General features: G+C 45.1%; 1 protein-coding gene and 1 pseudogene across 1 annotated transcript in view; both read left to right on the plus strand.

The window, feature by feature from the left end:
* The window catches only part of CLMP (CXADR like cell adhesion molecule), a 96,738-nt gene that overhangs the window by 56,813 nt on the left and 13,141 nt on the right, over positions 1-26,784 (plus strand). Inside the window, 1 exon segment of the mRNA XM_078432872.2 lies at positions 16,230-16,387. Coding sequence (XP_078288998.2) covers positions 16,230-16,387 — 158 coding nt within the window.
* LOC144613037 (small EDRK-rich factor 1-like) lies at positions 21,417-22,572 on the plus strand (annotated as a pseudogene).

The raw sequence follows: 26,784 nt of genomic DNA on the forward strand, positions 1-26,784 counted from the left end.
AAATTCTTGGAAAAAATCAAAAACCATGAGAAAAACATGAAAAATAGAGGATCAATCCAGGATCAATATAACACATATATATACAAACGGGAAGAAAATAAAATGAAAGGAATTATTCTTTGTTTATTTATTTATTTATCTATTTTTGAAAGAGAGAGCATGGGCACATGCGGGGGGAAGGGGAGGGGGCAGAGAGAGCGGGAGAGAGACAGAATCCCAAGCAGTCTCCGTAGGTTGTCAGCATGGAGCCCAATGCAGGGCTCGGGCCCACGAACCATGAGATCATGACCTGAGTTGAAATCAAGAGTCGGATGCCCAGCTGACTGAGCTACCCAGCGCTCTGGAAGGAATTATTTTTAAATAGTATAATAACATTTCCTGACATTTAAATAAAATAGGCTTTCAGACTGAAATGAACAGAACAAGAGACTTGCAAACAAACACCCATCTGGGCACCCATCTTCATTCTGGGAATGAAGATAAGACCCTAAAAACTTTCAGAAAAAAGAGGTCACTTACAAAAGATGGGAATTAAATTTGGCATCAGATTTCTCAACAGTAACCCTGGGAAGCTGGAAGTCCATGGAGCCATGCCTTCTGAAATTTGAGTGAGAATCCTATCCAGCCTAACATTCTATACCCAGCCGAACCGTGAATCAAGCATGAGACACAGAATGCACAGGAACTGACAAGTGTTACCTATAGGAGGGAAACTGAGACCCGGGTGCGGGCAAGAGGCTGACTCTTCACCATATGCCATTTTGTTCTGTTTGTTTACCATACGCTTATATTATATTATCCCAATAAGTTTTTTAAAAGCTTTTTTACGTGGTCCTAATAATGACCTGGATTTGGAAGCCACCCATCTTAAGTTATAAAGCACTTGGGTGACGTCTTGTTCTTCACCAGTCCTCTCCCGCGTAAGCGTGAAATACACCTGGTCAGGGGGCAGGGGGAAAGGGAGGTCAACCGGAACCTGTTTGCACTGCTGATGCGAAGATCATCTGGAAGACAGTTCTTGGGCGCGCCAAAGCCAAGACTCATCATTAGGCCATTTGAATAAATACATGAGGGAATGAATGAATAAATGAGCAAGAAGCGGCCATGTGAGTCATCTGGGTATGGGTGAGTAACAGGAAGAGAGCAAAGTTAGGGGAAATTACTTGGCATTACGAATCCTCCCTTGCAGAGAACTGACATGTTCTTCAGGGATATATCCTGAGTGCAGGGAGCCAGATCGCAATTCTGGATCTATTCTTGCCACCTTAATGTGAGAAGCCGCTGTCTCCTGTAGTTGATTTATCTGCATACCATCATTAAGTAGCATACAGATCAACGTCCAGATTTTTAATTGCCATTATCGGTCTCTGGAAGAAGAGAAACTCTATGTTTCCTGTGAAGCGTGAGCTATACCTGATTACAATTCTGCTCATACACTTGACGTAAGAAGAATATTAAAGCTCACTGCAGTCCTTAAGAGCTTATCTAATACACTAATTATTTTTAAGCCCTTTAGAAAGAGTTGGTGCTAAGTGAATAGTATGATGAATATGGTCAACTTTTTATGAATATGTTAGTAAGAATGTATTCCAAGCACTTTACCTGAATGATCACAGCTCGGTAGCATCAGCCTCTCGGAGAAGGATTAAAATAGTCTTTAATGTTGGATACAAACACCATACGGGGAATTACTGTCTTTCGCATTCTACCTGCCATAATCTCTGAAGACAGTTCTGCCCCTCTGCCCCCAAACACACACCAAGATCAGGATGGCACAACTTTTATAAAGTTTTTCCCATGATAGGGGCACCTACGTGGCTCAGTCAGTTAAGCATCTGACTTTGGCTCAGGTCATAATCTCATGGTTCATGAGTTCGAGTCCCACGTGGGATGAGGACGAGCCCTGCTTGGGGTGAGCTCCACTTCTCTCTCTCTCTCTCTCTCTCTCTCCCTGCCCCTCGTGGAATTCTCTCTCTCTCTCTCCCTCTCTCTGCCCCTTGCTCACTCACTCTATCTAAAAAAAAAAAAAATCCCATGACATAATTCCAGGAAAATGTATTATCAGAATGATATGAAGATTATAGTTTACCTTCTTTGTAGAGCATAGGAAGTCTGGCATCAGAATCTTTAGGTTGGAATTTTGGCTCTAGATATTATTAGCTCTGGAGTCTTAGCAAATTAGTAGCCTTTCTGAGTCTCCGGTTTTGTTCTGTAAAATGAGGCAAAACCCTGCCTCATAGGGTTAAATGATTAAGTGAATGATTAAGTACACACACACACACACACACACACCATATGTATACATATGTAAATATTCCTTAGCATACAGTAACTGGTATGTAGTAAGCGCTCAATAAATGCTAGTTATTATTAATATTATAAAACGTTTTTGTAATTTTCATAGTACTTTCAGATACACTAACGCTAAGCTATCATTCCCACTTATTCTGCAGAGCAAAACTGAAAATACATGTGGGGAAGAACTGTGAAATCTGAACAGTGCTATGCAAATATAAAAGTGGTAATATCAAACTTATTATTGTATTTCCATAAAACAGAATGAAAAATTCATGTCATCACTCACTCTTAAGGGATGTTGTGATTACCAAAACATGAATGAATGGTTAAAGCACTTTTTAAGTCTATAAGACAATGATTATCATTGTGAGTGGAGAGGTAGAGGAAGTTATTGTATAATTTTTAAAGCTTTTATTAAGTTGGGTAGTAGGCAGCCTCTAAGATTGTCCCTAATGATTCCTGCCTCCTGCTGGTCCCCTCTCCTTGAATGTGGGCTGGAATGATTTGATAGCTTATAACAAACAGAATATGGCAACAGATGTCTCCTCTGAGTTTCCATCTTAGGCACTGTTTTGTGCTCCCTCTTGGATCCCTCACGCCGAGGGAAGCCAGCTGCCATGTGGTGATACAGCCCTGTGGAGAGGCCCACGTGGTGGCTGAGACCTGCCACCAACCACATGGTAAGCTGACAGGTGGATTCTCTGTGCCTCAGGTGAGCCTTCAGATCAGACCACAGCCCCATCCAGCAGTTTGATTCCACCTCATGAGAGTCCAGAGCTGCCCGGCTGAGCTCTGCCCGGATTCCTGCCTCCCAGACACTCCGAGATAAGATATGTTGGTTGTTTTGAGCGGCAGAGTTTAGAAGAGTTTGTTATGCAGCAATAGATGATTAGTAAAAAGTGTAATACATAAAATGCACAACCCGTAAGTATACAGCTTGACATATTTCGCAAAATGAACATGCCCCAACAGGCACCCAAATCAAGAAATAGAACAGGGGCACCTGGGAGTCTCAGTTGGTTAAGGGTCCAACTCTTGATTTTGGCTCAAGTCGTGATCTCACTGTTTGTGAGTTTGAGCCCTAGATAGGGCTCCACACTAATGGCCCAGAGCCTGTTTGGGATTCTCTCTCTGCCCCTCCCCCAGTTATGCACTCATGCTCTCTCTCTCTCTCTCTCTCTGTCTCTCAAAATAAATAAATAAACTAAAAAAAAGAAAAGAAAAGAAAAGAAATAGAACATAGTCAACACCTTAGAAGCCTCCCTACGTTCCCTTCTACTCATCATCTCTTCCTCTGAGTAACCACTCTTTGGAATTCTGACAGTATAGACTAATTCTTTCTGGTTTTGTATGTTACGTAAATAGAATGACGTAGTATGTACTGTTTTGTGTCTGTCTTCTTTTGATCAGCATTATATTCATATCTAGTTTCTTAAAAGTGTCCTCTAAACTGCCATTGTGTAATCACAGTATTTAATCTATTACAAATAACAGTAAAGAAGAGTGTGAATTTTTATATATGCAAAAAATGGGAGCATAAGTAGAGAGATATTGAGAAGCAATTCTGTATGTGGCCAAGAGTAGAAAAGATGAAGAAAAACTTTGAGGGAACTCGTAAGAATGCTAGCGTGACACTCGATCAATAAAATTTATGTTACATATATATCCTGGGAGGCAGTATAATATACCATTAAGGGTATGGATGTCAGAGTTAAAATGGCTGGGTTTGAACTGTGGCACCAGTCCTTACTAACTTTGTGATCTTGGACAAAGTCATCTCTCTGCATTTCAGTGTCTTTGTCTGTAGAGTGTGGGTAATAATAGTGCTTACCTTACAGGATTGTTGAGAAGATTAAAAATGGAAACGAATAGGGGTGCCTGGGTGGCTCAGTCAGTTAAGCGTCTGACTTCGGCTCGGGTCATGATCTCACAGTCCGTGGGTTCAAGCCCCGTGTCGCACTCTGTGCTGACAGCTCAGAGCCTGGAGCCTGCTTAGGATTCTGTGTCTCCCTTTCTCTCTGTCCCTCCCCCGTTCATGCTCTGTCTCTGTCTCTCTCTCAAAAATGAATAAACATTACAATTTTTTTAAAAATGGAAATGAATAGAAATCAAGTAGCACAATGCCTTGCCCATAATAAGCATTCAAAAATTGCTAGCTATTGTTAAGAAATGTTTCCATAGAGGGGTTTTAAAATATACTGGATGGCGAATGTGTATTATCTATCATTTTGCCTCATGTAGGAAATGATTTGCCTGTGAGTAGAAAATACAGCTTGCTTGATTCTTTTTGTTTGTTTTGTGAACCTTGAAAAGAAAATAACCAGTGAGTTTATCAGCAAGATGAGTTAATCAAGGAATAGCAGAGGAATTGCAATTTGGGACATGCAAAGCATGGTGAACCATAGGCAAGTCCAGACAACAAAGGAGAAGAATATTCTTTTCTAGAGGAAAGGAGGAAGTTGGGAGGGGCTGTTTTAAATGAAAGTCCATTGGACCAGAGCAAGAATTTGGGGTTTTGGTGACTTCTCATTGGCTGAGTTGCAGTGGTTCTCATTAGCTGAGTTGTTGCCGGGCAAAAAGAAAACCTTCCTTCTTCCTGCTGGGGTATGTAAAGTAAGTTTTGAGGAGTGGTACCTGCATAAGCACGTCCCTTCAGAACTTCCCAACTCCATTTTGGTTGACATTTTTTCTTTATTCATTTTCAAAGTTTCATGACTCTCCTCTCTATCCCTAGAGAAGGTGACTGAGGGAGAAAGAGATCTTCTCTTTGAAGATCATCTTCTCTTTGTTATTAGTTTTTATAGGAAGGTAGATGGGATAGATAATGGCTGAATTGCTGCTTTAATTTATCAGTGGATTTTTATCAGCGTAATCTCAATTTTCTATTGCCATGAATCCCTAACAACTGACTATTGCATTCTCAACTGTAAGACTGTGTCTGTTTTTAATTTCCTCCCTCTGTTCAAATCTCTGCCGAAGGTAATAAAAGATTTAGACTTAGAAAGAGACTTAGCATTTGAAATGAGACAGAGGCTATAAATAGACATGTCGATGAAATAGGTTAGTGAGGGATCTAGTTCTCAGAGTCTCAGAATCAAAAGGCTCACATTCTTGTCTGATCTGTGTACGGACACAGACATGCTTATAGGGTTCTCTGCACAGGTTTTCCTACATGCACAAAAACGAATACGTGTATGGAAAATGGACTAGCATGTTTCCAAGAACAGAATTCCGAGGGATAACAAGTGTATTTCTGAGCAGCAGGGTGATTAATCCCTGTGGACCAGGTCAGTATCCTTTCTCTGACAATTGTTGCTAGAGGTATCAGGATAAAACTCTTGCACAGTCAACAGAGTCAACCCCCAGTCTGTAGGACTGTGACACAGCTCACATGCCGTTTATGTGATATTACTGCCCATTCTGTGGGAACTTGTCAAGACCAAGGGTCCACGGTGATGTTCCAATCTGTCAAGTACTGAGGTCAGTTTTGCAACTGGTTTCCTAAGCAGTCAGGCTGCCATTTTCAGTCTTTGGAATGCCATCCCCTCATTTATCACTGCTAAAATTCCAATCTGTTCTTCAGGGTCCAGTGCTCCCTTCGGCAGCACATTCACTAATAATCCTTCAAGGCCCAGGTGAAATACTTCCTCTTCTATGAAGCCATCCCTGATCACCTTGGTGATCTTCCTCTTCTTAATTCCCTTACCACTTCCTGACCGTCACGTTGATATTGATCACACACCGTCCTGAACTGGGTTTGTTGAATACCTGTTTTGTTTCTTTATTATCGTGATCTCTTTATAGACAAAAGACAATGACATTGATCTTTGTTTCCAGCAGCATCTAGTAGGGGAGCAGGAATGCCACTCATATTCGTCCAGCAAAGGTGAACTTCTAGCTACTCCCCTCTGGTTACCCACCATTTTGTCAATGTTTCTTTTTGGGGCACCCAGAATCTGAAGCATTGAGGATAAGGTGTTTGTTTAAGGACATTCCATAGAAGTCAGTATCGCTGATTATCCTACGACATAGAAGTCAATATCCCTAAGCATCTCCTGATTGTACAATACTAAAAAATTTGATCCTAACAGATATCAATATCTTGGAACAGTTTTGCTACGATTTCAGATTCTCAATGATAATAAGGGAACATGAACTATTTGATACGTTTCAGCAGACTGGTTTTAAATATGAGATTGTCCGGAAGGCAAGACAATGACCTTCTGCAGCCCTTCCCAAACTTGAGATTGTGGATTACGTATAGCCAGGACATTCCAGGATTTTGTAATTCAGTACGGTGCCGGCCTAGAACAAAGACTATACTTCAAGACTGAAAAGACCTTGAGATTTCTTTTGCTGATTCCTCAGTCCTTCTAAGCCATCTGTGATGGATTTTTGTTCCTTCCCTTTGTCTTTTCTTATTGACTCTCTGCTAAAACAATACTTCACAGCGCCTGAGTAATCGATTTCCTTCATAATAAATTCTACAAGTAAAATAAGGTTTTTGATCTCAAGGTAAACATCCATTTCAGTTGGAAAAAGTTAAAATCGTGAACTTAAGCTACTAAAATAGTATATGCTTCTCTTTCCTTGATAAGGTTCCTCTCAAACGTCTGACCATATTTTCTGATTCCTGTTGCCCTTGAAAACTAAATGTGCATCGTTTGAAATTTAGTATATAATCACAAGTGGCAACAAAGTGCTTATCAAGCTTAAATCCAAGGTCATCTATAATTCTTTGTCAATTATCATCCTTCTTGCTAATAGAAGAACTGCATTAAAGAGGAGGCATGGCTAAGCCTCTCTAAGTAAATTCTGCCCCCTTGTGGATTTAAACGTCCACAGATAGGAAAGAAATGTAACTGCCCGGGTCAGTTCCCTTGAATTCTTTCAAAAAGCACCTCAACAATCTTTAAAAGCAATGATAACAATGAAACCAAACTAGATCATTTGTGTAAATTGCATAACAGATGATTGATGGTGACAAAACACACTATACTGACAATAGGATACATTTTATCTTATACTTTGCATCCCATTCAGCTAGGACAATGCCTTGGATATTAATGTATCAATTAATACTTCATACAATATTATAGTTAGAAAGGACTTTGATGTTGATTCAACATCCATGTATAAGGATCCCTCTTATAGCCCCTGACGCATCCCCAACTTGAATGATGCCGGTAATGGAAAATCCACGAAATAAGGGGGGTGCCTGGGGGGCTCAGTTGGTGAATCGTCTGACTCTTGGTTTTGGCTCAGGTCGCGATCTCACGGTTAGTGAGTTTAAGCCCTGCATCTGGCTCTGTGCTGACAGTACAGAGCCTGCTTGGAATTCTCTCTCTCTCTCTCTCTGTCTCTCTCTCTCTCTGCCCCTCCCCCACTTGTTCTCTCTGTCTCTCAAAAATACATAAACACACATAAGTAAACAAACAAACAAACAAATGATACAGCTCATTCTCCTGTCAGACAGGACTGTTAGAAAGTCTGTCAACATAGGAAGCTGAAATGGAATAAGTCTTTTGTAAGAAAACCATATCATTTGAGAACTGGAAAGAGGTGTTGGAGATCTCCCAGTCTATCATTTTATGGTCCAAGCTATTATGCCATCTGGACCCAATCCTACCTTCTAGAAGAACACCCGACAAGTAACAATACTTGTTTTGCAGCCTTTTAAATGTTGGAAGGTAGGTACTGTGCGGCCCCTTAGCCTCCCATCTTCCTAAGTTTTCCCCTATAATTGTGTCAACCCTTACTCATCAGATATGTTTTTCAGACCCCCTCCTCTGGCTAGCATCGAATACGGTGGAAGTGTGCCACCCCATATTTGGGACCTCAGACCTCTGTTAATGCAGCCCAGACTCTTGTCAGTTTTCTCCGCAGCCATATCACACTGGTGGTCACTATAAATCTTGTAGCCGCCCAGGTCCCCTGGCCTTCCTGCTCTGGGCTTGCGTCTAGCTGTAACTTCTAACATTTGTCTCTATTAAATGTCATCTCACTTTTGGCTCAGGATCCCAGCTAGCAAGATAATTATATATCTTTTTTAAATTTATTATTTGAGAGAGAGAGAGCGGAGCAGGGGAGCGGGTGCCGAGCACGCACACGCACGAGAGAGAGAGAGAGAGAGAGAGAGAGAGAGAGAGTCTCAAGCAGGCTCACGGCCATGAGATCATGACCTGAGCCAAAACCAAGAGCCAGACGCTTAACCGACTGAGCCACCCAGGTGCCCCAAGATAATTATATATCATTTTATTTTATTTTATTTTATTTTATTTTATTTTATTTTATTTTAGAGAGAGAGAAAGCACATGAGCAGGGGAGAGGGGCAGAGGGAGAGAGAGAAAATCTTAAGCAGACTTTACACTCAGTGTGGAGCCCAGTGTGGGGCTGGATCCCACAACCCCGGGATCACGACCCGAGCTGAAATCAAGAGTCGGACGCTCAACCGACTGAGCCACCCAGGCGCCCCAAGGGAGGTGATCACTTTTAATCCATCTGTGTTTAGTCTGAAGATGTCTTCAATTGCCTTCTGTAGTGTGAGGCTCTCCGTTCCCCTCTTCCTCTGACCTTCCCCCACTAGCTCAGGCTCTTAGGCTCCTTCTTCACTCACCCCTCCCCCACTCCATCTTCCTGTTCCCTCTTCCTTCCTCTTCCTTCTCCCTTTCTCTCTTTTCATCCCCCAAACCAATCCACAGACGGGAGAGGGGGAGGAAGTTCAATATCTGGCCCCCTGACCCGAGCCCACCTCTCAGGCTGCCACCTGGGTCCTTGCACACACACACACCACGAATTTTAGGGACTTCAAGAACAAACAATCGCCTCGGGCGGGACACAAGTAAGAAGTCACCCGCACTTTCAGATGCCTGAAATTCCACTGATGACCCACAAGCCTCGCTGAGTTGGCTGTAGGCTTTCTCTAAATATCGAATATATGTTTGTGTTTGAGAAGACATGAGAGCATATCAGTTGCTTAATAGGTCACAGTGAAAGTGGTTTTCCTTTTCCGAAGACCTCATAAAGGGAACTGGCCCAAAGGTTTCTGGGGTGGAACTGGGAGTAGGTTGGGAAGGCAAAATATATAGAAGAGAGACTTTTCTAGTTGTCGGTGAGGGAGCTTGAAGGAGGGGACAGGAGAAGACCGTGCTGCCTTCTGTTCAAGTTGCCCCTACACCACCTCCGGGCTGCGCAGGAGAAGCATGTCTGTCTTTCCAGAACTATCTCAATCCCACTTATCACCAGAGCCTCCTTCACCCACTCTTGTCAGAAACGATCTTCCAGGGGCGCCTGGCTGGCACAATCAGTAGAGCACGTGACTTCATCGCGGGGTTGTAAGTTTGAGCCCCATGTTGGGTGTAGAAGAGATTACTTAAAAACAAAAAACCTTAAAAAAAATTAATGAGCTTCCATATAGTATTACTAACTTTCTTAGGTGTGATATTATTGCTGTGTAGAAGAATGCCCTTCGTTGGTTTTTTTTTTTTTTTTTTTTTTTTGGTGTTTATTTAGAGAGTGAGTGTATGTGCAAGCTGGGGAGGGGCAGAGAGAGATCGAGAGAGAGAGAGAGAGAGAGAGAGAATCCCAAGCAGGCTCCATGATGGCAGTGCAGCACCTGACTCGGGGCTTGAACTCACAAACCATGAGATCACGACCCGAGCCAAAATCAAGAGCCGGATGCTTAACCAACTGAGCCACCTAGGCGCCCCGAGAATGCCCTTAGTTTTCAGAGGTGCTTGCTGAAACATTTAGAGGTTAAATGTTCTGCTATCTGCGACTTACTTTCAACCAGTGCAGCAAAAAATACACATATAGAGAGAGAGAGACAAAGCAAATACGGCCAAATACTAACAGTTATCCAGCAAAATGACTTCCAAACTCCTCACCATCCTGCTTTATCTCCTCAGCATGTTCTTCTGGTTTTTCTTGCCTTTTGAAGTACAGTTGTAGAATTATGAATAATAATAATTACCATGTGTGACTGGTTACTGTATACCGTGTATCTGTGCTAGGCACTTTACATACATCATATATAATCCTACAACAGTCTTTCCGGGTTGATGTTTTTCTTCTCGTTTCGCAGGGAGGAAAAATGACGTGGAGTGGTCAGGAAATTAATTGGACTTATGGGTACTGTTTAAGTCCCTGTTGATTTGACTCCAAAGTTTATGCTCTTTCTATTACATCATGCGGTCTCTTGAATTGTACATAGTGTTCCAGAAACAGCCAGGAAGGTGCATGCCTGCAAACACACACACACACACACACACACGCACACACACAAACACACACACACAGAATTGTATGTATGTCATTAGTCTAGAAATCAGGAGGCCTTTGGGTGAGTCACTTCTCTCTGAGCCTCAGTTTCTGGATCTATAACACAAGAGAAGTTGATTTAAAAATATCCCAAGTCCTTTTTATTTTCCTGACGGACATTTGATGATTTTGATTCTCATGAGGCTTTCTGGAACATGTGAAGGGAAACAAGAAAATTCTCTTCCCATTCAGGTAAGCGAACAGGCCCATTGAGAAAAATACGATCCCTAGTGGAAGGAGGCGTTACCCACCCCAGAAGCCCATTGGTGGGGGCCCCACTGTACATGGAACGGGGTGAGATCACAGCTTCTGTACCCGACATCAGGGAGTGACTCTAAGTGCCGCTCTCTAACTTTGTTACTTGCAAACTGCGTGTCTACACAGCCTGGTAAATAGCTCAAGTCTTACCAAAAAAAGCACCTATCTATCGTTGACCTGTGCACCAATCACTGTGGCCTCTCCTAGGTGGAGGCGCCAGGGAGCCTTGGGTGCCTGTGTCGACGATAAGTGCTGGAGGGCCCATCCTTGGCGGGGAGTGAGCGTGCAGACTTAACCATGAGGTCCTAGGGCACCTTGCACCCCGTGGGCATCAGGGAGTACTTGAGAAACTGAAGAATTCTCCGTTAGGGAAATAAGAGAGAAGTAGATACTTTAAATGCAGCATCCTGGTTGCTGTGAAAAGCTCTCCTGGTCTTTTGCCTCCTTGAATCCGCGAGAGCAAGATGGGTACGAGCAGCGCTAGAGGAGCCCTTCGAGAAAGTTCGCCAAGTTCTTGCTCTTGCCGCGTCTGCCCAAGCTGACAGAGTTGTCTGTATGTCATTGGTTTGATCCAGAAATATGGCCTCCATATGTGATGGGACACAAGCGTGTGAGGAATATAGGCTTCGTGTGGTTGGACTGCATGAACCTGCTTGAATGGATCGTCCAAGACATCTGTCTACCTGACAGCAGAAACGATGCTGGCTCTCTGAGCATAAAAGTGGTTAAAGGCTCAGATTCCGTCTGTTTTCGTGTGAATGGAACAGTCAACTGGTTATAGAAACCTCCTTTTTAAAATTTACTATTATCTCCTCAGCGGATTCACCTTCGAAACAGATATCTTATGTCCCTCAGTTATATAAAAGTATTTATGCTGGAAAACCAAACGTTACCCCTGCCCCATCTCTTTAAAGGAGGTTCAAGAGAATCTTTAGGGGGCGCCTGGGTGGCTCAGTCGGTTAAGTATCCGACTTCAGCTCAGGTCGTGATCTCATGGTTTGTGAGTTCGAGCCCCACGTCGGGCTCTGTGCTAACAGTTCAGAGCCTGGAGCCTGCTTCGGATTCTGTGTCTCCCTCGCACTCTGCCCCTTGCCCACTCGTGCTGTCTCTATCTCTCATAAACAAATAAAATTAAAAAAAAATTTTTTTTAAAGAGAATCTTTAGTAAATATAAATGCCCTTTAGAGAATAAAACCTTAAACTCATCTTAGCCAAAGGTGGGCAGCCATCATCTGAGGAAAAGATAAAACAGAAATCCTGGAGGACCTGGGTGGCTCAGTCAGTTAAGCGTCTGACTTCGGCTCAGGTCAGGGTCTCACAGTTCACGAGTTCTAGCCCCACATCGGGCCCTGCACTGAAAGCTCAGACCCTGGAGCCTGCTTTGGATTCTCTGTCTCCCTCTCTGTCTCTCTACCCCTCTCCCGCTTGTGCCCTCTCTCTCAAAAATAAATAAACATTAAAAACAAAGAGAAAACAAAAATCCTCCTTCTAGTAGAGGAAAGTAGGGGAAGGGAACTGACGTTTTGGGGGGGGGGAGACTCCCATGTGCCATCACACTGCTGGGTGCCTTACCTCCAGTGTCTTGGTTAATTCCCATTTTGCAGATGAGAACACTGAGGTTCAGAGAGGCTAATTCTCCCAAGCTCAGGCTCCCAAAGGTCCTGTGGTAAGTGCCTGAGTTGCACGCAGAAGCCTTCCCTCAGGGAGAGCCCAAGGCTTCCATGACTGCCTCTTGCACGGGCACACAGAGAGGATTTGCACCCCTGCTACCTTCCAGCACCTCCCCGCCACCAATACCACGAGTGTCCCAGACACCCAGTGGAGACTTCCGTTGACCCTTGAACAACACCGGTTTGAATCGTGTGGATCCACTTATATGTGGATTTCTGACAGTACAGTAGTGTGCAAGTGTTTTCTCTGTGATTTTCTTAGTGTTTTCTTTTTCCCCAGCTGACTTTATTGCAAGAATATAGCGTATAATACGCATAACATGTAGACTATGTGTTAAATGATTGTGTTGTCGGTAAAGATTTCCGTCAACGGTAGGCGGCTAGCGGTTAAGTTTTGGGGGAGGCAAAAGCTACACGTGGATTTTGGACTGCGAGGGGCACCGGTGTCCCTAACCCTGCTTTGTTCCAGATCAGCTGTATCTTCCTACTACCAGTTCTGCCGCTAACTCTGTGACTTAACATTTCAATTCTCCGGGTTGTGGTTTCCTCCTAAGTTAAGTTTTGATGATCTCTTAAGGTCTTTCTTTTTTTTTTTTTTTTAAGACTTATAATTTTTTCTTAATGTTTATTTTTGAGAGAGAGACACACACACACACAAAGTGTGAGCAGGGGAGGAACAGAGAGAGAGAGAGAGAGAGAGAGAGAGGCGGGGGGAGACACAGAATCCGAAACAGGCTCCAGGCTCTGAGCCGTCAGCACAGAGCCCGACGCGGGGCTCGAACCCACGGACCGTGAGATCATGACCTGAGCCGAAGTCGGACGCTTAACCGACTGAGCCACCCAGGCGCCCCTCCTACGGTCTTTCTCGATGAAGATGAAACCTTCGATGCCCGGGAGCCCACGGCTGGCTTTTCCCACTCACCCACCAGGCAGTGGACAGACACATGCTTGGCCGTCCCCTTACACACTGCCAAGCCTGAGAATTATAAATAGAGCCCAGCCACCTGTGTGTTCAGGCCATCGGCCACAGGGGGGGTGGGGGGAGCACAGAAGGAGCAATTTGGGAAATTTGCAGGGATCCCAGCGAACCCCTGAAGTCTGAGATTCCCTGCCTTGGTGGAGTCATTTGTATCCGCTGGCTGGCCCCCTCCCTGCCCTGCTGTATTTAATTCTGGATATGGTATAAATAGAACTTGGCACTCTGGTAAAGTACACCACCCTCTGCTTTGTTCCTTTCCTTTGGGGACAGCAACCAAATCTGAGCCTTTGAGTCCCTCTAGTGGCTCCAATCGGCAACTTGCCTGGTTGTTTCTTGGCCTGTATTTAACGTAGAGTGCCTACTGTATGCACCAGATCGGTGCTGGGTTCTCTAGCTTTGCCAGGGGTGTGGGATGCTGGTTTCATTCGATCACTGTTGTGTTCAGGGGAAAGTGAGCAGGGGGAGAAGGCGGAACTCCTTCTTGGGCTAATCTCCCTGCTGCTCTATAGGAAGTGTGCTTTCCCGGGACAGGGGGAGGATGGGTTTTGTATGGGCTATTTCTGCCTTTAAGTGATTTGTAGGACCTCAGGGCGACTCCTTTATCCCTGGGCCTCAGTTCGCTTAGGGTGAAAGGAGTACACAGGTTAAATCTGAGTCAGTCCAACAGCTATTTAGTGAGCACCTGCGATGTGAGAGACCCTGAGCCGAGTGCATTGAGAACGTAGCGGTGGATGGTACCTAACCTCAAGGAGCCTAGAGGCTAACGGGAGAACCAGGTGTCCGGGAACCGCATACGACACAGGGCGGACGCGGCACAGAATGGCCGTCAGGGCGTGAGCTTTGCCGCGAGACAGATCTGGGGTTGAGCCCCCGATCTGGCACCTTTAGCGGTGTGACCTTGAGCAAAGTGCTGAGCTCCTCTTCCTGTTTCATCCCTAGAGGCGGATAACAATGCTTTCTTCATGGGGTTGAGCGCTCAGCGTTCAGCCAAGGCACACAAAGGGCTCACAAAACCGCGGCCACCCTCAACGCGGTTTAAGTTCTAAACAGAAAGAACAGAAACCTTACTGGGAGCGTCAGTAAGACTCCGGAAGGGTCTTATCCCGTTGGTTCTGAAGGCCCCTTCTTAGGCCCAACGGGTTTCTGTGGTCTCCTTTCTTTGCCTCCGAGCTTGGGAATCCACCTGCTGCTTCTCCAGGGTGGATGCCTCTGGGGGTCCCGCCCCGCCACCTCAAACCAGTCTGCCTCCCCGGAGAGGGAACTACAGTCTCTCCTGCCCCCTTCTTCCTTCTTTCAGGCTCTTTTCCTTCCCACAGAGTTACTGCTAATCTATCTTGGGAAATGAACACAGAATAAAAAAGGTAGCTTACGTGCTTCCGTTAAGTCATGATCCTTGATGCTTAGTGCTTAAAACTCTCTGAACTGGCAGAGTGAGTTCTCCCCGGGAAAGGGGACTTCGTAGAAACCCTGACGCTGGGGGCTATTGCAACTCGGAGGTTGTATGATTCTGTTACATTGTGAATGAGGCACGGGGACATTGTAAGTGACTAGAAAGAGAAAGAGACCATTTTCACGCTGAGCTTCTTGGTCACTGTGTAAGGAGACAAAGGAGGACCTTACAGCCCACCTTAACGCCAGACACATCACACCTAGAGTCCAGGGGAAGTTCTTTAATTCTGTGGATTTAATGGCCAACAATGTCTGAGATTAATAGGAAGGAGAGAAGGTGAGCTTTGGAACCCAGAGTTGCTGATGGAATACCGTTCCTGGAACAAGATGAAAATTAGGGGCGCCTGGGTGGCTCGGTCGGTTAGGCGTCCAACCTCGGCTCAGGTCATAATCTCACAGCTCATGAGTTCAAGCCCCGCATCGGACTCTGGGCTGACAGCTCAGAGCCTGGAGCCTGCTTTGGACTCTGTGTCTCCCTCTCTCTCTGCCCCTTCCCCGCTCACGTTCTGTCTCTCTCTTAAAAATAAGTAAACACTTAAAAAATATTTTTAAAAAGATGAAAATTAGAGGTAAAGAAAGTCAAAAATGGAACCGAAATCCCGGTGGCCAAAGGGATACTGGATGGGTGGAGGGACGGGATCCAAATGAGGGAACTTGGAATTTCACTTTGGATAGGAAGGGTTGCCTCTATATTTTGAAGCCATGTGGTGTGAAACTATAAAGAATGGAAGATAGAAGTTGGGGTTAAGAGAATGAGTGTCCCTAAAGGAAGTAGTAACTGCCTATAAGAGCCCACTTATTCTCTGAGGCATCCTGCACTCCCTGTAGGTCTGTGGGGGGATCACCTGTCTCTAAGATGGCTCAAGGAGGGAAAGTGGTACCTAGAGCCTGTTCTGGGGAGGATGCCAACCCCTGCCTTTCTCCTTCGGTCTCTGTTCTTAAGGAAGCCTCTGCTAGTAAGGGAGAGAAGGTCCAGATCACACAGTTGTTGACCTGAGTCATTTCATCACTCATAAAAAACCAATAAGGTAGGTAAGAGTGTAATCTGGGGGGCCATGGAAGATACAATGAATTCAGTTAATGGAGGAACCACTGTCCGATTCCAGGATTTCCGGTGCTTCTGGTCTGGGATTCTTCGGACACCTTGATTTGCCCCTTGCCTGCAGGAACATCCAATAATTATTATTTGTAATATTTGCTTCCTATACGTTGCTACCCAGTTTCTGCATTACTCACTAGAGGCTCTTCTTTTCCAGTGTCCTACTATGCTGGAACCTTGGGGACTCACACTGAGATCAAGAGAGTGGCAGAGGAAAGGGTCACCTTGCCCTGTCACCATCAACTGGGGCTTCCGGAAAAAGACACGCTGGATATCGAATGGCTGCTCACCGACAACGAAGGGAACCAAAAAGTGGTGAGTGTGCAACTGGCCAGACCCCTCGCCTCCCCCGGCTCCCCTCCCCACCCTCCTACAGTCGCCTTCCCTCAGTCCTCCAGTTTTCTGTTTCTTCCATCTAGCTTATAGTTGAAAGACTCCAGATACAAACATTATAAATAAGAAAAGGTATTTGGGTCTTAAGAGAGTCTGTGCTCTTTGGGCAAGCAAACACTCCTAGGAAGCCACCTATCATTTGCCCGAGGAGGGAATCTGCAGTATTAGTGTCTTTCCTAAGAAGGGAGCTAAGATACGGTAGCTTGACTCCCTAGCCAAGTGGCCAGAACCCCAAATCTATACTAGGAAGCCTGCTCCTCCCCATCCTCTGAAACCATTACCACCTGCCTACATTTAAGTTTTGCACAAAGCCATGACTCGCAAGCTCGGAGATTGTATATAATACGACAAACCACATACGATGCAGGACGGGACTGAAAATGTTAACGCTTCAATAATTGGCCAGCAGAAGAATTGATATGGGTTCTGGAGTTGGAAAAATGAAGGAACTGACCCTGGGTCTTCGGTGCTCAGGATGGGAGGTCCGTTGGTGTTTCTGTGCTTTTGGGGCAGTGTCAACAGAGCTTGTAGTGAGTGCTTTGCTCCCAATGATCCGCTGGGCTGGTCTCTACCGAGCGAGAACTAAGTTAGCTACTGTATTATCCTGTCTGACTTGGCTGCATTCAGCCTCTGTACCTTTCCTCCACCTGGCTTTTCTAGCGTACCTCTGCCTATTCCATTTACCCACTGACTTTTAAAAATTCTTTGGGTTGAGGGCCACCTGGGCTGGCTCCATTGGTGAAGTATGCAACTCTTGATCTCGGGGTTGTGACATTGAGCCCCGCATTGGGTGTAAAGATTGCTTAAAAAACGAAATCTAGAATAAATAAATAAATAAAAATCTGTTGGTCGAAAGTTTTGTGATTTAAAAACATCACACAAAATACCAGGGAAGCTGACTTTTTAGACTTTTTGTCCTTTTCAGAAATTTACCTCTTGCCCTACTAAAAAGTGAAAGGTGTCCTTTCTTCTCCTCTGTCTATACCGCTGATTTCATACCATGGTTTGTGCTGGGGGAAGCTAAGGTTTTTATTATTTTTTATAAATTTTTTAATGTTTATTTTTGAGAGAGAGTGCACGTGCGCGCGTGCACACACACACACACACACACACACACACGTGAGAGCAGGGGAGGGCAGAGAGGGAGACACAGAATCCGAAGCAAGCTCCAGGCTCTGAGCTGTCAGCACAGAGCCCGACCCTGGGCTCAAACACAGGAGCCATGATATCATGACCTGAGCATAAGCAGCCGGACCCTTAACCTACTGAGCCACCCAGGCACTCTTAAAGAAATTTTTTTTTTTTTTTAGAGAGAGAGAGAGCGTGCAAGCAGGGGAGAAGGGCAGAGGGAGCACTCAGCACAGAGTCCCACATGGGGCTCGATTCGGTGACCCTGGGATCATAATCTGAGCTGAAATCAAGAGTTTGATGCTCAACTGACTGAGCCACCCAGGTGCCCCAAAGCTAAGATTTTCACTAAAAAAAAAAAAAAAAAAAAAAAAAAAAAATCCAAGGTAACTGTTGGATTTTAGCTCCTACATCACTTTGTCATTTTGTTCTCATAGTACATCGTCCTGAGTCTCTCTGTTCTCTGGAGAGCAAGGTCACCTTAACCTGAGCATATTGATTCCAACAGGGTCTTAGTCAATCATAGACATGATAGTCTCAGTTCTGCATGAAGCAAGTAAGAGCCATGTCTGCTAATAAAAATTAAAAAAATAAAAAACTCCGCTCATCTAACTTTTTAGCCACGAGTTTTCATTTAAAGAAAAAGAAAGGTTGCATGTGTATGTAGCCAAGTGAATATAAGGCTTAGAAGTTAATTGTTGATTCAAGCAGGGCTTTTAGAGACGTTTTAAGCAGGGACAGTTCCCTACTTGTCTTCAATTCATACTCCTGTCGCAGGATTTTTTCCCTCAATACCCGGGATTCGTTGTCTCACCACTTGGAAGAATGAAGAGGTGGAGGCAGAATGAGCAGCAGGCAGAAGTTTATTAGACTGGAAAATCAGAGAGTAAGAATAGTATGGAAGCTCTCTTTCCAGAGAGGGGGCATTTCAAAGTGTGAATGCCTGCGACGATAGACAAGGGTCCTTGTTTTGTAGGGTTCTGGTTGCCACTCCTCTTCCCATCCCCCCCTCGTTCCCTCTCAGGTCACACCCTTACTGGCTCAATAAGCTCTAGGTACTGGGTTGTCCATTCCCGATGGCCACCACTGCACTGTATGAGGGGTGGTCTACGGCCACATCATTCCTTGTGGGTCATATGTTTCATGACTACTTATTTTAGTTAGATCTTTTATCAAATTCCTGAGGGAATCCTGAGGGGGGTGGGTGGGGTCTCTGACGTTCTTTTTTTTTTTTTAATTTTTTAATTTTTTAATGTTTATTTATTTCTGGGAGAGAGACAGAGCGTGAGCAGGGGAAGAACAGAGAGAGAGGGAGACACAGAATTGGAAGCAGGTTCCAGGCTCTGAGCGGTCAGCACAGAGCCCGACGCGGGGCTTGAACTCACACACCGCGAGATCATGACCTGAACCAAAGTCGGGCGCTTAACCGACTGGGCCACCCAGGCGCCCTGGTGTCAGTTATAGTCTGAAGAGGAACTTTAGGCCCAGGGGGGTTTGCTGTGGTCAGACACTCACAGCGGTGTTCCAAAATATGTGCTTCCCCCCCCCCCCCGCCCCCAGCCCCCCAGGGACCTCAGGTCCTATCCTTTCCCTCTCTGCCTACTGAATCCTGTCTTTTCCTATCATAGTCCAAAGTAAGAATCAATCATTTATTCAGTCATTCAGATTACATGGATTTATTTAGCACCTACCGTATGCCATGGTAGACACTGGGTTACAATACTGAAGAAGATGTCCAAGTCCCTGCCTTCATGGGGCTTACAATGCAGCCATTCCATAATTTAAAACAAACAAAAAAAATTTTTTTAAGCAGAGAGCACTATTAGCTACTTGCCAGGTTCAAGTCTGTTTAGCACATATGATCTCATTTAACTTAATCCTCGAAACCAGGATTACTAGTCCTATTTTGCAAAAAAGAAAGGAACGACATACAGCATGTGCACCTACACACACACAGTGAGAAAAATGCAGAAGTTCACCCATCTTGCAGTTTGAAATGAGGCACTGTGATGTCCGTACCTGGGCTGTTAACTGCTAGCTATGTTCCCTTCATAAATAATTTGAAGTTATAATACATGCTATGTGGGAAATCAGGAGAATGTGGGAAGAAAATTGTTCCAGACAGAGCGAATTATGCCAAGGCCCTAATTAATGCTGGAACAAGCCTGGCACTGTTGAACGTTCTAAAAGTTCAAAAAGCAATTTAGGTTAAATTGAATAAACCCCGGGTTCCCACTATACACATACTCTGTCATGAAGGAGGTGGTTGAAGAGATAAATGTGTAAAGAGACAATTTGACATAGATCATGATAGAAGCAGAGCGTTCTAGATGTACATAAAGGAGGAGCCACTGGCCACAATTAATTGGAGGAGGGGGAAAGGCCAAGGGCAGCTCCCTATAAGAAGTCACAGCTGATCTGACTGTTGATAGAAGGCACTGCCCTGAGGATCTCCCAAGAGCACAGACGCAAAGGCTGCAATATTGTGGGAAATGGTAAAGTAAGCAGCTAGCACAGGCGGAGCTCAAAACGTAAGCACGCAGAGGTTGCAGGACCAGAATGTGAAAAAGGTCTTGTGTACCATGCTAGGGAGCTCAGATCCTTTTCTATGATGTCATGGAGTTTCTGGAAGGATTTTAGGAGTGAAAGGGACATATATCCATCTCAGATGATCACTACGGCCCCGCGCAGCGCCGCACTGATTTAAAGCAGACTCGAATGGAAGCAAGGTCAGTTGAACAATTTCAAGCTATACAATAAGGGCTTAAACTATAGCCATGGGTAGTTGGAATATCACGATGGGCATAATAAAAATGTAGCGGGTAAATTTGGCACCATGTCCGGAATCAGAGTGAGGGTGGGGAAAAAAATCCGGGAGGGGCTGGAACGGAGGTGGTGCCTAAGGTAGGCTAGCCAATGACCTAGACCCCAAGTTCAGCTTTGCGTTTCAATCTGAGCCGAATTGGCTCCACCCCTTTTCTCTAGGATGCTCAGAGGTGCCGGAAACGCTTGGGGGTGGGTAGGCAGTTTGGGGAATATTTGAATTTCAGTCCAGGTGGGTAGCGTGGCCGCTAGAACTCTGGAGCTTTCCTCCTGGTTCTAGGGATGGGCACATAGTTCATTTCCAAAGTCGGAGTGACCACCTCCCCCCCCACACACAATGGACACACAATGGAGACCTTTCCCCTCTATTTTTCAGACGAAGAAATTAGGACAGGGATGTTCTCATTCCCCTGCCAGACCTCTCTGGCACATCCTTTCTCCCTCTGCCCCTTTTCTTTGATACCGAACAGGAAAAACTCTCATCGAAGCCACAGAGAGGGGCCTACGTCCATTTCCGTTCAAGGCAGTTGCACGATTTCTGCGCGGGGCCCTGGCGCAGCAGAGCCCCTGCCAGAAAGCTGAGCTGCTCCATCTGTTCCATCAGGTCCTAACAAACCGTCCTCCTCCTCTCAAAAATGCGCCGGGAACGGGTCCACCAGGAATGTCAGAAGACAAACAGCCCCACAGCAGCTGCAATTCATGTACTTCATTTGTGGTCTGTTTGCAAAAGGATTGAAATGTATGCGCACTGTTCTCCCGTCACACCTGGAACAAGGACTCAGCCTCGGCTCTGGGTTTCCTAGAATTAAAACCACAACAAAGCAGGGCCTCGGCGGGCGGGGCTGTGGGAGGAGCAGAGGTGTCTGCCCTGCAGAGGGCGCCCCTAGGGGCTTAGCCTTCGAGAGCTGCGGGTGGGCATGACCGACAGCCTCGCTGAGCGAGCTGGGAGGCCGCTGCTCTCTCCCCAGTAGCTCTCTTCCGGGCTCGGTCCGGGGTCTGCATGGCCCTCGGAAATTAGCGAGAACTTGCCCGCCAGAAAAACATGAAGAAACCCCAGGAAATTAGCAAGGGAAAAAGAAAATGATGTGGTTTTGGACTGGTGGGCGGTGGTCTGGTGCCGATGGCCAGGAAAGAACTCCTGAGAGGTCTTTGGGGCGAGAAGGTGGTTTTATTAAAGCACGGGGACAGGACCCGTGGAGTCGGGGGAGGTAAAGGCCAAAGGGAGGTTCCCAAAACGACTTTCATATGCTAAAGAGGCCTGCGGAGGCCTTGTTATTGTTGAACTAAAGTTATCTTCCCTCCAGTGAGGCATTAACATTAAGACTGAGAGTTCCTGGAGGAATGTTTTACTCTGCCTGTCTCAAGTATTTGTCAGTGGGCTGCAGGTTCTAAAGAAACTTAATTTTATTTACCATTTTTTTCTTGCCTTTGTTCCCCGCGGCACTCTGGAGGGGAGGGTGATGTTGGGGCTCCGGGAAACTGAGTCTGTGGGTTTCTGGAGATTAGGCTATTGATAAGATTGCTTTTTTCTTGTAATTTACTAAGACTTTTGTAAAGTGATGGGAGACTCCTATCCTGGCTAACTGTGATCTCTATCAGTCAACCATTGGTTTTTCTCTTTCCTTTGTTCTTGGGCTGCCTGGAGTGCCTGAGGAATGTCACACAGGTCCCACCTGGGGCGGGGGAAGGGGGTTGCGGGGTGTCAGCTGGCCTTAGGCTCCCTCATCAAAAAGAGGATAGCTTGACTACCTCTCAGGGAAAGCCGAGGGACTCTGAGATAATGCAACAAAAGCAGAAGGCAGCTAATGAGAAGACGTCTGCGCAGACCAGAGAAAAATGATGACTATTTGGAAACCTGCCCGCTGCTGCCAAACAAAATAAGCTCTATGATCAAAATTTGGTGGCGTGAACAGTCGTATGTTATAACATATCCTTATAAAACTATTTTAAACTAAAAAAAAAAAAAAATCACACAACAAAACAAAGAGACACAAGTATCTAAGATTAAATGTGTGTCTGAAAAAATGGAGACAAACTGCAAGGCTGTAACTGATCCCCAACCTGTGTCATAAATGAGTGTAAAATGCTTATATTAAGTCATGGTTATTTAATTATAGTCAGATTATTATGGAGTTGTATAATGTCTGCTTTCCAAAGATGTTAACTACTTACCTTGGTTGTCTCCCCACCTCTTTTTTTCTTTCATTAATTAATGGGACGGGGCGGGGGGAGGGGGCGCTCTTGGCTGGCTTAGTCGGTAGAGCATGTGACTCTTGATCTTGGGGTTGTGAGTTCAAGTCCCATGTTGGGTGTAGAGATTACTTAAAAATAAAATCTTCTAAAATAATAATAATAATAATAATAATAATAATAATAATAATAGGGCAGGATTTGGGGGAAAGGAGAGAAAAGTTCTCAGGAGTCAGCCCTACCTGAATGTACTAAGTGCTATGGTGGAGATTTGCTCAAAGGGCTGAGGCTTGCTGGAGGAAGTCAGTGATTCTACACAGGGAGCCAGGAAAGGCTAGAATACACAGAAGCTGGCCCTTGAGCTTGATCTTGAGGCCTGTAGGTGTCGTGTAGGCAAAAATAAAAGAGAAGCATTTCAAAAGAAGAAGACTGCATGATCTGAGACAAAGACACATCTGAGGGTGTTGTTCCAGAATCAAGGGACATCGAATTTGGGGACTAGGCTCTTCAGAGAGGTGAGGACAGGGACCAAAGATGAGGTGGCTGTACTGGCCTTAGGTGCCACATTCAGAGGGCTAAGCTTTGGTCCATAGGGCACACAGGTGATGGAAAACAAATGGAGGCTTTCAGCTAGGGAAGCTTTAATATACAAATGTATGGAATGACCAATGTTGTTTGGGTACCGGGCTGGACAATTTTGGAAACCTTAGGGGCTTTCGTAAACCCAGAATCAGACTAATGAAAGTAATTGTGAGCGCTTATTCTCTCATTGCCACAAAAGCCCAATGAAGTAGCTTATTCCTGTTTTACAATTGAGGAACTAAAGGTTTGGAAAGGTTGATTAACTGACCCCCATCACATAGCTCTAAGTGGCGGGGCTCCCATTTGAATGTAAACCGGTGGAATTTCCAGCCAGCTCACTCTCAATCACTGTGCCCTGGTGCAGCCCTGGGGCTAAGGTTTTCAAAATCAAGGCCCTGTAGTGGATTCTAAGTGAGCAGACTTTTTTTTTTTTTTTTTTTTTTTACCACCGACTGGAAAAGCTATTTCATGAAACTTACGCTTCGGTTGTATGTACCTGCTATGTGTAAAGGTTCACCAACTTCCCAAAGCCCACAAAACCCCAAAATTCATAAAAATTACCCAGCTCTTGGGGTGCCTGGCTGGCTCAGTTGGTTAAGCCTCTGACTCTCAATTTCGGCTCATGATCTCACGAGTTGGAGACCGCTTCGGGCTCCACGCTGACAGCACCTGGGATTCTGTCTCTCCCTGCTCCTCCCCTGCTGGTGCTTGAGCTCCTGCACTCTCTCCCTACCCACCCCCCTCTCAAAAATAAATAAAAAGAAAAGAAAAAAAATTACCCAGCGCTTTACCGGTTTCTAGGTTTAGAATCTCTTCATTCTTCCTAGGAAGTACAAACTAACTTCCTCGTAGTGATTATGCACCTATGAGGTAATATGAAGAAGTCAGAAAGAAAGTGACATTAATTGAGCACCTGTTAGGCATTCCCATCTTACTCCAAACATCAGCCCCCAACTTTCAGTCTTAGGAGATAAGATCTCAGCCTTCCAGGTTTTTTCCTGTCACTAACTTATTTCCTCCTCTTGCTATTGTCTCAGCGATTTGGCATTTCTATGGTCACTCCTTCCACTAGCCCCCAAGAAACCTATCCTTTCTTTAAAAAAAAAAAAATATGATTCTCTTTTTTTTATTTATTAAAAAAAATCTTTTTATATTTATTTACTTTTGAGAGAGATAAATATAGCGTGAGCAAGGGAGGGGCAGAGAGAGAGGAGACACAGAGTCTGAGGCAGGCTCCAGGCTCTGAGCTGTCAGCACAGAGCCCAATGTGGGGCTTGAACTCATAAACGGTGAGATCATGACCTGAGCCAAAGTCGGGCACTTAACCGGTTGAGCCACCCAAGTGCCCCAATGTTTATTTATTTTTGAGAGAGAGAGGAGAAAGAGAGAGAGAGAGAGAGAGAGAGATAGGGTGCAAGAAGGGGAGGGGCAGAGAGAGAGAGAGAGAGAGAGAGAGAGAGAGAGAGAAACAGAATCTGAAGCAGTCTCCAGGCTCTCAGCACAGAGCCCAACGCGGGGCTCGAACTCCTGAATGGTGAGATCGTGACCTGAGCCAAAATCGGATGCTTAACCGAGTCACCAAGATGCCCCAATGAGCTGCAAGTTGTAAGGAAATTTAATTTTATCTATATTTCTTTTGCCTTTCTTCTCCACATTACTGGCTGTAGCCTGGCACACAAGGTTGGTCACATTTTAAGGGATAAGAATAGGAAAGAAACCTCTGCCTGGCTCTAAGAACTCCTTCCTGGGATCCCCAGTCTCCATGGGAATGCAGTAATGAGTTAGTGAACACAGGAGGGCCCACAAAAACAGCCCCACTTGAGTAGGACCAGGCTGCAACCGCCCCATTTTAGATTGGGATATATGTACCCACTTCGTTGAAGGCCTTCTCTAAGTATTTATGAAACAAAAGAACGGCCTTAAGTCTAAGCAGTTTGTCTCAGAGACTCACTTCCTTAATCTCCTTAATCTCGTGAACGTTTCACTGCCAAGGTTTTCTCTTTAATGAGAGGAGTTAATACTTGTAAAGTATTTAGGACAGTGCCTAGCACAAAATAAATACCACATACGCGTTTGTTAAATAAAAACACAACCCCCTGGCCGAACGTATTGCGTCGTGTTGATGGATTTTCGTTTCTAGGCCTGATGCATATTTTCCTAACTCCGGGGCCGAGTGCTGAATTTGTCACAGTGTAGTCACTGAATGGTCAGTGAGCAAAGGAACGAGGTCCTTCCACAGATATCTGCTCTTAAAATTAGTACTATAAGCTTGTGGAGCTAAGAATTGTTTTTGTAGTTTTCTTTTAATACATGAAGAAAATTAGACCTTAATTCTTCTCCAGAAAACTTGGGCTTCAAACCTTCTTTTTATTTTATTTATTTATTCATTCATTCATTCATTCATTCATTCATTCATTTTTAAGGTTTATTCAGAGAGAGAGAAACAGAGGGTGGCATGGGGAGGGGCAGAGAGAGAGAGGGAGACACAGAATCTGAAGCAGGCGCCAGGCTCTGAGCGGTCAGCACAGAACCCGACACGGGGCTCAAACTCATGGACTGTGCAGGGCTTCATACCTTTTAGACTTTAAAAGGTGAAGCCCCTTGCCCAAGACAGATTTCAGAGCTAGGATCTAAACCCCAAATTCCTGAAGCTAAATCCCTTTCTCTCCCTCTGTCGCCTCCCCCGTAATTTACAGCTCCCTGTTGAAAAGAATGCAGAACTTCAAGGTGAAACTTTTGTCCGGAAGTAAACACTGCACATTTGATTGAAGTCATGCATTTCCTGTACTTTCCAGAATATTCCCCTGCGTGAAGATGAAGTTCAGGAGTGACCTCCCTGTGGTGTCTGTGGGAGGCTGTGGGCAGGTGTTCAGGCTGGGGTAGGGAGAGGTCTTCTATTTGTATGATAATGAGTGTAATGAAGCCCTTCGAGGCTGCTCCCCCCGCCCCTACTCCCCTACTGCCTCCTCCCTCAGCGGGTGGTTTCAGGATTCAACTCACTGAGTCTCTAGGAAAGAGAGGGTAGGAGGCAGAGGCGGTCTCATCCAGGGGTGAGGCTGGAAATGGTGAGCAAAGGCTGGACTTGAATAGTCAGCGAAAAAAGATCCGAGATGGCATTATCAATTTTACTCTGAGGTTGGTATTTTAAGTTTGTTTGTTTATTTATTTTTAAATGTTTATTTTTGAGAGAGAGAAAGTGTGAATGAGGGAGGGGCAGAGAAGAAGACAGAAGGAATCCCAAGCGGGCTCCGCGCTGTCAGCACAGAGCCCAACAATGGGGTTCCATCCCACAAACCTCAAGATCATGACCGGAGCCAAAATCAAGAGTCGGACGCTTAACCAACTGAGCCACCCAGGCGCCCCGACCCCCACCCCATGGTATTTTAATGAGTTTTAACCTTTGTGTTTAGATATCCACCATTTGGATAGCCTCCTTATGCCTTCTTTTCTTAATCTGTAGATTCGTGCCCTCCAGGATCTTATCCAGTCTCACGGCCTTAAATACTATCCACAAGCTTAGAATTCCCAAATGTATATCTCCAGGACTACCCCCTCCCCCCCCGGATATCTGACTCATTTTTATGCAACTGCTTACT

This window comes from Panthera onca, chromosome D1 (assembly GCF_046562875.1).
Source record: "Panthera onca isolate mPanOnc1 chromosome D1, mPanOnc1 haplotype 2, whole genome shotgun sequence".
In the NCBI taxonomy this organism is placed as follows: Eukaryota; Metazoa; Chordata; class Mammalia; order Carnivora; family Felidae; genus Panthera; species Panthera onca.